At 37.3% G+C, this 13,442-nt stretch overlaps 1 protein-coding gene across 1 annotated transcript; it reads left to right on the top strand.

Annotated features, from left to right (window-relative positions):
* The first annotated feature begins 5,627 nt into the window (after positions 1-5,627).
* LOC113282615 (probable cytosolic oligopeptidase A) lies at positions 5,628-11,976 on the top strand. The gene is made up of 17 exons (XM_026531659.1): positions 5,628-6,159; positions 6,246-6,413; positions 6,510-6,633; positions 6,872-6,948; positions 7,175-7,318; positions 7,416-7,646; positions 7,718-7,808; positions 8,333-8,454; positions 8,890-8,997; positions 9,109-9,354; positions 9,822-9,967; positions 10,176-10,293; positions 10,569-10,728; positions 10,822-10,853; positions 11,031-11,096; positions 11,347-11,418; positions 11,671-11,976. Exons 1-17 carry the CDS (start codon positions 5,632-5,634, stop codon positions 11,755-11,757), a joined length of 2,520 nt encoding a protein of 839 aa, XP_026387444.1. The 5' UTR covers positions 5,628-5,631; the 3' UTR covers positions 11,758-11,976.
* Positions 11,977-13,442: the final 1,466 nt, after the last annotated feature.

The following is a 13,442-nucleotide window of genomic DNA, read 5'->3' as shown; positions in this document are numbered from 1 at the left end:
CACATAAGCTAATGGAAGTGTATTTCGACTCCGGGTACTATTATAATAGATGGATTATCTATTTATCTTTAAATTCGAATTTGCAGGTGATGAAAGTTATAGAAGGTGTTGATTATTGAATACAACAACCAAGATGCACCTTTTTATCATCTCTTAATTTCTTGCACATCATCTGTTTGTGAAAACTCTATAACCAGTTATTCTCTCGCCCACTATTTGCATTAACCAGTGGGGTTTTGAGATGGTTAGAAAATAGAAGCTAGGGCTTGGCTTGAATTCAAGTTGAAACCAGTGGGGTTTTGAGATGGTTAGAAAATAGTTGAGAGCAACTTCCAGAAAACGAAGATATCGCATGCATGTTGTTTGAGAAATTGGTTGTGCGAAGGTTAGAATCCTGAATGGTTAACGTCAATGGAGTGTGACTTGAGAGTATTGTCTCTGTCCTGTGGGTGATCAGTGGTGCTTGAGTTCAAATGCGAGAGGTATTGCGATAGGAATTCGAGTTGCGAAGGAAGGGTACCTGTTCTTGAGAATGGAGGAAGCTCGGATGTGAATCAAGATGATTGGTGGTGATGTAGTCTGTAGATGGAGAATAACAAGAATGCTTACATGGACAAAATGGAGATTGGCGTATGGACTTTGGTAGTAGGTCTGAAGTTGGAAGTCAGGCTTGTTCCGACCAAGACAACCAGTGGGTGATCAATTTAGCAGGCTAGGGAGAATGGAAGTGGTCCAGTGGAGGTGTTGTTTGCGGAATTAAGAAGTTCAGGTACATGGTTGAACTGGTTTAACTGGTGGAGGTGTTTAGAGGCTGTGGACTGAATTTGAAAGGAGCTGAAATGGTCAGGAACTTGATTATGTCTTGCTGGTGACGAGATTCCAAAGGTCCGGCAGTTGGATAAATTTGGCTATGCTGCGAAGGTGCTTGGTTGAACTGTTGAGGAGCTATGGTATGGTACTGAACGAAGCTGGTGGTGCAAGTTTATGCTTGAGTCTGGGTTGATTCGAGTCTAACCTTGGTTCTAGAGACAGTTAAGGAAAGAACGAGTTGTGCTGTTTCGGGGAGGACGGAAACTACGGAGCAGTTGCTGGAACAGAGAGGAGTTTGGAGGACTTTGGGCATACATTACTCTCTGATTTGAGTGAGTTTTCAAGCTGCAGGACAGTGAAGGATGATTGCTTGTGTAAATGGCTAGTTCAGGACTCGTGACTCACTACAATGAGTCGATTTAACTCAGTTATATGAAAATGATTCGAGGGCTTATATGTCTTTTACAAGGTTGAATAGTCGTCACCTATGCACTAACAAATGTTAACTGTTTAAAGAAAAAAATACGATTGAAAAGATCAAATGTGTGGCATTAAATAAATTCTGAAAAAAAATGGTGGCACTTTCTTAAATATGAAATTTAAAATGCGGCACCTTATTAAAATTCCCATCTAACTTTATGGTGTAAATTTTATATGCTTAGAGACTGGCGGTTTGAAATTTTACGTTCCTTATGATTTTTTTTTTGCGCAAGAAATATGTCAGGACTGGTTTACACGTAACATAACCACATGTCTGTTTTTTACGTACTTAAGTCAATTTGTGTAGTACCTTGTATTTTTGATACAGGTTTGATGTACAAAACCAACTCGGAAATGTGTGTTCATGTTGTTAATGTGTTTTTCTTTAATGTTTGATATGCCTTTAGCCAAAAGACCAAGCTTTGGAACTTTGTTGGTGTTAGAGCATCACTCGGACAACCCCATAAGTTTTGGCATGTCAACTTGTTGTCAAATTTAGTTGATCAAAACTGTATTTTTATTTATAATCTACTAAGGTGCGTCTCGGACTAGAGTAGAGCCTGGTAGTTGAGTATCAGAAATCACTAATTGACCTTGAAGATTTTGAAAACTGGAGAACAACATAGCCATTTGTAACTTCATCAACAAAGGTATATGAGAAAACTGACTGTCCTACTTACTCATATTTTCTATCGTTCTATCTACTAAGATAATCTCGTATGACTTTAGTATTATGATGGATATTGCAAGGAAGAAATCTCGAGTTCAAGCTGGTACTTGATAAATCTCAAATCATATGTTTAAGCAGTGAAGAACTTATCGTATGATAGGTTGAAAGCAATTTATTGTTCAACATATCGATATTGCGTGCAAATTTGTATGGGTCATAAAGTTGGTTTTTTAGGTTCACAAAATGGTTCAATCAGTACACGAACTTAAAACTTATAAATAATAAGACTTGATTAACTGTTCTCTTATTAACTCGTGTAGATGAACTGATTTGGTCAGTTAGCAAACTAGTTGATTTTGAAATGTTCGTGGACACTTTTGAGTCCTCAAGTGCAAACACTGATTTAGTCAGTACACGAACCAGTTGATTTTAAGAGGTTTCTGGAGACTTTTTGTGACTTTAATACACAAACTGATTTGGAAAGTTCGCGAGCTTATGAATATGAAAAGTTTTTTCACGAACTGATTTAGTCTTTGAGAGTTATTGAACTCCAATGATGCTTGACGGTTCACGAATAGCTCAACCATTGTTCTCGGCTAACCATTTTGTGTATAAAGTTTATATCGATAAATACGCGGGTGCACATTATTTTTTGTAATTTAAGGAAAACTTCTCACATGCTTACATGATCAATCTATATTGAGAAGTTGAGCTTACTTTGTGTCAAAGTAACTCGTAAACATGGAAAATATTTCACGAACTCAGCTTTGATTGCAAGCTACTTAGCCTTGTTCATAATTATAAATAGAGGACTCTATGGATCTTAAACTCTCAATCCGGGCACCTCTGTGTCGAGTTGAGGCTAGAGTATTCCTCTAAAGATCTATGTTTCATTGTGAAACTATATTAGCTTAAGAATTTTAAAGTCTTCACTAAGGGATTCGTAAATCCCGGTCAGACTATCTTTTACCTGATAGTTCTTGATATCCTTAATCTTATCTTGATCATCATAATTCTTATTTATTCTAAAGATCCGTCTATTCTTTTATATTCCCATTCAAAAATTATTGATCAGTAAATAAGATTGATAAAATTTACAAAATACTCTTCGTCTCAGACTTTGTAATTCCACAAGTTTCATATTCATTAAATTTATTTTTTGAGGTAGAATCGATTAGGCATCTCTATAACCTCGTTTCAGTTTGAAGTCTGATATTAGTCTTTGTAGATGAGATTTCAAGTGTTGCCACCATGATGCAGTAGTTCCTCGAAACCTCGTTGATACTGATGGAACCCTTCGATTTTCTGGAAACCCTCTTAAACTCTAAAACTTCTTCTACAACATAAAGCCAATCAATCAATTCATCTGGTTGCGAGCTACCATTAAAGTCAGGGATGTCAACTTTCAATCTGGATTCGAATTTCTAGAATCACGCGATTGATGTACAACATGTTGACTATCGACTTTGCTACCAACAAAGACATTATAAATGTCTTCCTCATCATCATCCTCCCCAGACTCATGCCGATTTGGATTTTGACGATGCTTTTGTTGTTCCTGTATAACTACCGACTGATGGGTGAGCACTTCAACCCGTCGTTTGATCTCCGTTATCCTCACATACTCCATCACCTCCTCCTCTTGGGGGTTAGCACGAGTATTCATTCAACTTCTTCCTCTTCTTCGGGCCATGGACATGATTAGTTTATAGCGGCAAAACTGATGCAAGCTTATAGCTGTAAGATAGAAACTAAACATAAAACTCTCTGAGTTTTCAATCTTTTCTTCTTATTCATCCAACCGCCAACTAAACATAAGTTCATAAGCTTAAATAGAATCCTAAAACTTGTAAGCTAAGAAAAGATAAAGATAAACCTAGGATAAAATGAACTTTATCTAGATGCTAATAAGTGGTAAACTCTAAAAACACGAACTAAAAAAGCTACTAATCTAACAAACTTCTCCATAATTAAAACTCTATTTCCGCGACTTAAGCAATGTTGAGTCTCGGACTTCCAAATAGGCCAAGGCCAACTCTTCTACTTCAACACTCACTACACCATTTTTCGGGATTAGCAACGGCTGCCTGCTGTTGTAAAAGGCACTTGCAACAACAGCCAGCCGTTGCGAAACGTGGCGTTGCATTTATTTTGCAACAACTCTTAAGTCGTTGCGAACTTTTTTCGCAACGGTTTTCGGTTCAGCCAACTGTTCTTTTCCTCGACTTTGCAACTGTTTCGGCCGTTGCGAACAGGTTTAGCAACAACGGCCAGCTGTTGCTATATTCTTGTCGCAACAGCTTCAAGCAGTTGCGAAGTGGAGGATTCGCAACTGCTGTGTAGCAGTTGTGAAATTTAGAACCAAAAACACTTAGAACGGCTAATCTTAGCCGAACCCGATTTTATTATTCTGGTTCTAAATTTAGAAACAACTTTTAGCCGTTGCTAATTTTTTGCAACTAAAAAAAATAAGTCAAGTCAATCATCATATGACCTAGTCAAGAGTTCCCTGGACAACATAAATTACTCTCGATTATCGTTGATGACCCTCAACGACTATTATTCATCGATTCAAAACAAATCTTCAAGAACTGATGATGTTGATCGGTTTTGCTGGTGAATCTTTGTTTTCAGTTGGTGTTGGTGAAAAAAATAGAGAAAATCTGATGGTATTGATGGATTTTGTAGACGAATCTTCGTTTTCAGTAGGTGTTGATGGAGAGAATAGAGATGGAGATAAGAAGAAGATGGAGGCGCTGCTCCTGGTCGATGAAAGAAGAAAAGAAAGATAAGTAAGGGAGTTAGGATTGGATATAAGATAATGAAAAAAGGTGGAATAATCTTTCCCATGTAAACCAATTTCATATGTTTGGGTTGAAAAATAGAACTAGTGTGACCACCCACTCAGCTGGATCGCACACTTGAAACTCTGGTGTTACCTTGCACACAAGCAGGCAACATATGTGGAAAGGTCAGCCGTTGCGAATTGCAACAAGGCTAAAAAATTCGCAACTGCTTTCTGCAGTTGCGAAATTTGTAACCGCAAACAGCAATTGCTAATTTTTGAGCAGTTGCGAATTTAGTTGCGAATTCGCAACTGCTTAAGAGTTGTTGCAAAACTTAGTTGCTAATCGGAAAAAATGGTGTAGTGACTAATGATAGATTAAAAAGACTATTTTACGAATGACGAGTTTTCGCCTTAGACGAGTACTCAGTTTCGATTTGTAGTATCAGTTAGCCGTCGCTTGGCTATCCAAAAGAAATGAGAAAAATACAAAACTATGGTAGTTGCTATTGGACACATCAGGGGCGGATCTATGTAGTAACTTGGGCTGGCTTAAGGCAGCCCAAAGTCCAAAAAAAACTTCCATTTTATAGTGCAACTGTGTCTGGTTATAAAAAATCAAGCCTAAACAATAGGCTTAAGCCAACCCAAATCAAGCCAATTTGTTTTCACGCCATCACACTATTCATTTTCTGGTTCCGCCACTGGGACACATGTGGCCAAAGCCAAGAAAAAAGGATCATCATAGACATAACGCTCTCTCTCACGATGAACTATTTCATTATATTTTCCTCCCATGGTCCCAACTTGTTAGATTTCTTTCCCTACGCAAGTGATAAACTTACCTATCCACACAAAAAAATCCCAGATTGAGCCAAAAAAAACAATGTTTACAAAGACCAAAAAATGTTGTAGTCCCCATGAGAAAAGTTACCCCCAAAACAATCAAGCCGTTGGCGCAACAATTTTAATTCTTATAAACATGTTGTTCATCGCAACATCCGCAACAACATCCATCCCTATATCATCGTCTTCCCCTTCATCTTCTTCTATGATACGATTTCAAAAACCACTTTCTCAATTACGTCGCTCTATTAAATTCCATTATCCTCTTATTTCTCCTAAACATCTTACTAAATCCCTACCTTGTCCTCTTTGGTCTTCTTCTTTCTCTTTCTGTCTTCAACAACTCCACTCATCATCATTATCTCGTTCTTCTTTTTCCGCTGCTCCTTTCTGTACTTTTTCTCCATTAATGGCTTCTCAGAATCCATCTCCAGTGGTTTCTTCTCCACAAGAAGAAGTTGTTGAATTGAAAGATAATCCGTTGTTGAAAGATTTTGATTTTCCTCCTTTTGATGTTGTTGAAGCTAAACATGTTCGTCCTGCGATTAGAGCTATATTGAGTGAGCTTGTAAGTATTGCTACCGATTAGGTTTTTTATTTTATTTATTTTTGGATTTTGGATTTTTATTGATTTGTGGAGACTTTATTTTGCAGGAGACTGAATTGGTTGAATTAGAGAAATCAGTAGAACCAACATGGCCGAAATTAGTAGATCCATTGGAGAAGCTTGTAGATCGGTTACAAGTAGTGTGGGGAGTTGTGAATCATCTTAAGTCTGTTAAGGATTCAGCTGATCTCCGTTCCGCTATTGAAGAAGTTCAGGTACTGTTTTGTTTGATTTTACTTGAGATTTAGTTTCATTGCAGTTTTCAGGAGTTTAGATTATGATACATGTTTCTTTTTTATTCTATTTTGTAGCCAGAGAAAGTTAAATTTAATCTTAGGTTGGGACAGAGCAAACCTATTTATAATGCATTCAAAGCCATTCGAGAGTCCTCAGATTGGCAAACATTGAGTGATGCTCGTAAACGTATTGTTGAAGGTAATTGCTGTTCATTTGTACCCCTAAGTAGAATTGTTGGCTATTGTATGTGTTTCTCTGTACATTTTATGAATGTCTTATGCCAGGACATGAGCTGGAGCTACTGTGTGTCAGTTTCTACTGATTATACTTGTTTGTTTAGTGTTGAACAGTTTAACTGTGTTATCAGACTGTAAGAGTAAGACGTTAGTCCTGTGAGTTTTTCTTTGAGATTTTAGTTTCTGTGTTTGTTGTTCAGGCCAATTAAAGGAGGCTGTTCTTAATGGTGTGTCGCTGGAAGATGATAAAAGGGAACAGTTTAATAAAGTGCAACAGGTTTGTTGTGATGCACACGATTGATCTAATTTATCTCTTTATGAACACCTATATTTATTCTCCTTTGTAACTACTGTGACACATTTTGTTTTTCTCCTTTGTAACATGTGAACTCATTTAAAACGTCCAATGTTGAAAAGTTTAAGAACAATGAGTTGTTAATGTTAAAATTTTGTTTGATGTGTGTTGGTCATTTCCTCTTGTTAACATTGCCATGGTTTTTCAGGAGTTAGAAAAGTTATCCCAGAAATTTGAGGAAAACGTTTTGGATGCCACAAAAAAGTTTGAAAAGTTAATTACTGATAAGAAGGAAATTGAAGGATTGCCTGCTTCAGCACTTGGTCTAGCTGCACAAACAGCAGCATCCAAGGTATCTCATGTTGAAATGCTAGCCTGTTTAGTAGCGTTTCATGCTTTACCTTGTTTTGTTTCAAGTACCGCGCATTCTTAAAGTTTTCTCTCATTAGGGGCATGAAAAAGCTACTGCTGAAGAGGGACCATGGATGATAACATTGGATGCTCCAAGCTTTCTTCCTGTTATGCAACATTCACGCAACCGTTCATTGCGAGAGGAAGTCTATCGAGCCTATGTAACACGTGCATCTAGTGGAGATCTGGACAATTCCCCAATTATTGACCAAATTTTAAAGCTTAGGTTGGAGAAGGCTAAACTTCTTGCTTACAACAACTATGCCGAGGTACATAATCTATCATCTGTTTGTAACACTTCTTCATTTCAGAGACTTAAAGTGAAACATTTGCTGTCCAGGTTAGCATGGCAATGAAAATGGCTACCGTTGAAAAAGCAGAGGAACTCCTTGAGAAGCTTCGAACTGCTTCTTGGGATGCTGCAGTTCAAGGTAGCACGACTAATTTACACTTGTTATTTTTCCATTATTGCATGTTTCAAAAGTTTTAAATGTTTTTCTTCTTCTTCTGTTGCATTTTCATACGAAATTTGGTTCTTTTGTGGTTCCCTTGCAAGTGTTAGGCTTTAAGTCCTTTATTTTATGTTCCCAATATTAGAATCAGTTACAGAGTACTATCAAAGTATCTCTACTATCAACTCTTGTAAGCATCTTTATAGTTTATAAAACTTGGTATCTACTCGTAATAAATATATACGATTTGAGCTGATTAGAATTTGTCATTTCCTTTAATGCTACCTTGAAATGCAGCATCCCAAGAAGATTATAGTAATTAGGATGGCACACCCTTTGTAGTCGGCAGGAAAATGCATGTTAAGTCGGAAACTTTTTGTTCTTAACTTGTAGAATCCTAAATTTCTATTTTGAATCTATGCACGAAGAACAAACTAACAGGTAAGCAGGTGCTTATCAAGTTGGTGGAGGATTTGATTGAGTTCATTTTATTTATTTTTCAGATATGGAAGACCTTAAAAAGTTCTCACAAGAGCAGGGTGCTGAAGAAGCCAGTGATTTAAGTCACTGGGACCTCAGCTTTTGGAGTGAGAGACTGCGTGAGTCAAAGTATGACATAAACGAGGTATGCGTAACAGGTCTCTCTCTGATTCTGTTTGAAAATTTCACCAACTGATTTGGTGTTCATACTATTTGACTTTAGTTTATCTGCTAAAGCTTGACCTGGTTGCTAGTCACTATTTTGATGTTTCAGTAAGTGTATATATACTACATATTGTTGGTTTCTTTTTCGGTTAGCCATGTAGCATTTAGAAGGCACATTTTTAGAACTCCTACCTATGTTAGATTCCTCTAGCATGATGAAAGTGTAGCGACTGGCTAACAGATCGGAAGGGGTAAACTGATTAAGAGAAAAAGGCTTGAAATTAGAATATCCTTATGCGTGACAGCGTGAGTATTTTGTGATATCAATTAGCAAGTAGGCTCTGTAATGCAAGCTTGATTGAAAATTCGCGACAAACTTAGACACTTGTTGTTTAACTTCGCTTTAATTTTGCAGGAGGAGTTGCGCCCTTATTTTTCATTGCCAAAGGTCATGGATGGCCTTTTCAGCCTCGCAAAGACACTGTTTGACATTGATGTGGAGGCAGCTGATGGCTTAGCCCCGGTAATGTTTATGCACTTGTTTTGGTTTTTCATATGGTTGATAATTTGATTCTTGTAGGCTGTAGTACCATATATAATTTGCGTTTAACTGATATGTGACTGTTGTTTTTAGGTCTGGAACAATGATGTCAGATTCTACCGGATCAAAGATTCCGTAGGTAATCCCATTGCATATTTCTATTTTGATCCATATTCCCGTCCTTCTGAAAAACGTGGAGGGGCATGGATGGACGAGGTTGTTGCGCGAAGTCGTGCTCTTGCACGTGATGGTGCCTCCGCTAGATTGCCTGTTGCTCATATGGTGTGCAATCAATCACCCCCGGTTGGGGATAAGCCAAGCCTTATGACCTTCCGAGAGGTAAATCTCACAAACTTTTCGCTCCAGACAAGTATCAGATAAACTAAATTGGCCCTTCACTTATTTGCCGGGTCTTTGTAAATCATGGTGGTGGTCTAATTGATAGCTAACATGGATAGTTTTCAAGATTGATGAAATCACTGCCAAATCTAACATACAGACATCTACACTTTAAGGGTTGTACAAACACAATGCCTCAAAGTTCCTTTTATATAATGTGGAACCAGAGACCATCGTAGATTATGTGAACCTTGAATTGTGGTGTAGGTGTTGGGGGTCTATACAAATAGGCCTATATATTGATATTCATGTAGTGGACTGACCGTGCTATCTGAAAATCAGTGGATGAATTGCATTATTGAAACCCATGTTCAGATTTTTTCCATAACCTTAACGAGGATATGGAAGTGTATCCATTGATTTTCTAAGAGGTCTGGCTGAATGTTATAAACACACCATAAATGCAGGTTGAGACTGTATTTCATGAGTTTGGTCATGCGCTCCAGCACATGCTCACTAAGGAAGACGAGGGTCTGGTTTCTGGTATTCGGGGGATAGAATGGGATGCTGTTGAATTGCCTTCTCAGTTCATGGAGAATTGGTGTTACCAAAGGTGATTATAAATTTTCAAATTATTATACCTATTCTGTCATGTCCAAGACTACAATAAATGATTTTTGTTATTTTGTTTAAGTGAAAAAATATAGATTATTGAAAAGAAAAGGTTGAAAAGATAGCGACGCCGATCTAAAACAGAAATGAATTATCGTGTATGAGATTTCTCAAAGCAAATTTATATAACTTTTTCATTTATGCTATAGGGATACGCTGATGAGCCTTGCAAAACACTATGAAACTGGAGAGACACTCCCAGAAGAAGTTTACTTGAAACTTCTTGCAGCAAGGACTTTCCGTGCAGGGACACAGAGCCTTCGCCAGGTCAGTTGGTACAAATACATGTCCGTCTTAAATTTATAGCCATTTTGGAGTCCTTAAAAATTGAGTCCCCGATCCATCACGTATTTCCTGAAACAATCAGTTTAGTTGTGATAAAGATTTACCTAAGGACCATAATGTGACGCCATGCCCTTGGGTATTGGGTCGACAAAATGGTGGTGATTGCATTTGTTAGTGGCTAGTCTGGTAGACTGACAAACAGTTAGTGAAGATGGAGAGACATGTAATTCTTTTCATATTTTTTAAACGTTTTGCAGATAAAATTTGCCAGTACAGATTTGGAGCTTCATGGAAGTTACATTCCTGGTGGGTCAGAATCTATCTTTGATATTGATCGAAGAGTGAGCGAGAAAACTTCAGTTATTGCACCATTGCCAGAGGATAGGTTCCTTTGCGGTTTTAGTCACATCTTTGCAGGTTCGGAATTTAACTTATTTGAGGTTATTCCTTAGTTGCTGGATTTTTTTTTGTATACATCCATGTGTGTATTTTTACTTTTGGACATGGCAGGTGGATATGCAGCAGGATACTACAGTTACAAGGTAATTTTTTTTTTTTTTTTTTGATGTTACATGGTAGATAACTAATGTTCAGATCTTTTGGCTGGATTAAGAACTTGCTAGTTTGATTTCTATCTAAAGCTTTAAATGATATATTTCTATCCCTTATATGCCTTATATGACTTGCTTAAACTGACCCGTCTTAATAAAATTTTGCAGTGGGCAGAGGTGTTATCAGCTGATGCCTTTTCAGCATTTGAGGATGCTGGATTGGACAATGAAAAGGTACGAGTGCTAAAACCTGTAGGATCGTTAAAATTGTTATCGGTTCCATTTCTTAAAATTGCCTTTTCTTGAAAGTATGTATGTAAATAGCAGATAATTCTTATTTATGTCAGTATCTTTGTTTCTTATTCCTAGTGTTAGAAATGGTTGCTTTGCAATCCGTGTTGTGTCAAGAAACCTTGTGATGGTCGTATGGGTGTGAAGGTTGCAAAATTACATAAATAACTTGTACTTGCACATCTTGCAACAGGCTGTCAAAGAGACTGGGCGCAAGTTCCGTGAAACAGTTCTTGCTCTTGGAGGCGGAAAACCACCACTTGAGGTTAGTATTTATATTTGCAATGCCTTATATATATGCTTCTTTGCATTTTCCTGTTTCTGTTGATTAAATGAAGTGTTTGTTACAATCATCCACCTCATATCCTCCTTTAGTACACACCACTCTTACAGATTTTTCAGAAATTCTCTTTTTTTTTTGTTCAAGCTGCATTGGACTTCACAAAGTTGTGTTAATTTCAACTGCCACATAATTTTTTGCCCTCAGTTTCTCCTAATTATATATTCTTTCTGTCAGGTTTTTGTTCAGTTCCGAGGGCGTGAACCTTCTCCAGAGGCACTTCTCAGGCACAATGGCTTATTAGCAGCTACCGCGTCTGCTTAGTTTGGCATCTCCCCTCAATTTCTCCTTTTCATCATACATCAGGATATACTCAAGATTCGGAGTTGTGTAGAAACTTTTTTAGCTATCATCATTTTCCCAACAAAAATCTATTACTGTCTTTTATTTTCTAGGCTTCAGGTTACTCTGGTGTATATGAATATTTAATAATTTTACAGAAAGAAAAAGGGGAAATATGAAAAAAAAAATTGTTTTTTTAAACTGCTGCTAGCTCTACAAAATCCTTGATGCCATTTCCTATTGCTATGCTTATGAAGCAGTCAGGTTTTAAGTAGGCTGAAATATGAATTCCTCTATATTTGCTTCCACAGAATGCTAAAAGTAATCCAGTCTTTTGTGTGAACATAGCACAGGTACAAACTAAAGACATCTCAATGACTTGTAAGATGACAAATTGCTCAATGACTTGTAAGATGGCTCGTAAGTACACTTGATAAGATTGAAAAAGCTTCCAAAAATGGTGTATTTACAAAAGAAATTCTAATACAAAAAAGAAGCAAATGAAAACACTAACAGCAAATGAAAACACCAACATTGTACATACAGAACCCAGGTTTTTGTCCTGTGTATTTACTTACACAAAGTTTCTTCATCTTGCCACTGTATTGTGTTTATACCCATTTGTAAGATGAAGAAACTTCTGCAAGTAAATACACAGGACGAAAACCTTAAGAGTAACGACTTACTACGTGATGTGGACATCCTCGAGCTACATGAGTAATCTTCGGATGGTGATCTACTCCTTGGTATGCTTCTACAACCACGGAACAAGATCTCGTTCTTCTACTTCCAGAACCAGTAGAGGAATCTTAAAACGATCCTGAATTTACTCTATCCGGCTCAAAGTGCATCAACGTTGGTTCTATACTGTTCTATTGGATCCCAGAATAAATTTAAATTTAGTTGACGAAGGTTGTTGATGTTGAGTCCCAAAATATTTGAACCTTCGTACTGCATCCACGACATTCACCACCTGCCTCCCGGCTTTCTTCAGTTTCCCGCATTTTGTGCATTTTCTCTGAGGAGGTTTGTAATATTTCTCCTCAAATGCCTGTTTGATCACCAGATTTTTTTTTTGTTAATTTCTAAACCAATACTTAACTTGATAATATCATCTTTGAATGCTATAAGCAAAAAGAAATGTGTGTACCTTAAGGGGAGACTGAATGGTGACAATGGCCTGTTGGGTAAGATTGTCTATAATCTTTTTTATGTCTTGTTTCCTCATCCAACTGGAACAACACAAACAGAAAGAAAAAAGGGTTTCAGAGGAATAAATTCAAAACTTAAGAAAATTCCAGGGATTCTTTACTTACTGTTAGAGAATAGCTTGAGTTTTGATTCTGAAAGAGTTGATACATCTTTTCAATGTTGAGCATTTTCTCTAATAACGATGAGTCCGCATCAGCTTTTTCTGTTTCCATTTTCGCACTGATTTTGATGTGTTCTGGAGAGAACGGGAGACTATTTAAGAACGTAAAAGCAGTTATGCGAGAGCAGTTACTGACGGAGCGCCAGACTATGTTACGGATTGAATAAATCAGTTATCGGAGGAGTAACCGCAAATATAGGTACTGGGTCAGAGATAAAATATCCATTACTTGACACTTGAAATGTTGTAACGCAAATCTAGACGCATGATACCAGTGCATGCGCATATAAAGCAT

The sequence above is a fragment of the Papaver somniferum genome, chromosome 5, assembly GCF_003573695.1.
Source record: "Papaver somniferum cultivar HN1 chromosome 5, ASM357369v1, whole genome shotgun sequence".
Taxonomy (NCBI): domain Eukaryota; kingdom Viridiplantae; phylum Streptophyta; class Magnoliopsida; order Ranunculales; family Papaveraceae; genus Papaver; species Papaver somniferum.
This window is presented reverse-complemented; position numbering and strand designations above follow the sequence as displayed.

Excerpts from the sequence above, each read along its gene's own strand:
- LOC113282615 (XM_026531659.1), top strand. The coding sequence starts at position 5,632 with ATGTTTACAAAGACCAAAAAATGTTGTAGTCCCCATGAGAAAAGTTAC. Across the intron at positions 6,414-6,509 it reads CCGCTATTGAAGAAGTTCAG|CCAGAGAAAGTTAAATTTAA; the intron begins GTACTGTTTTGT and ends TCTATTTTGTAG. Across the intron at positions 10,854-11,030 it reads CAGGATACTACAGTTACAAG|TGGGCAGAGGTGTTATCAGC; the intron begins GTAATTTTTTTT and ends AAAATTTTGCAG.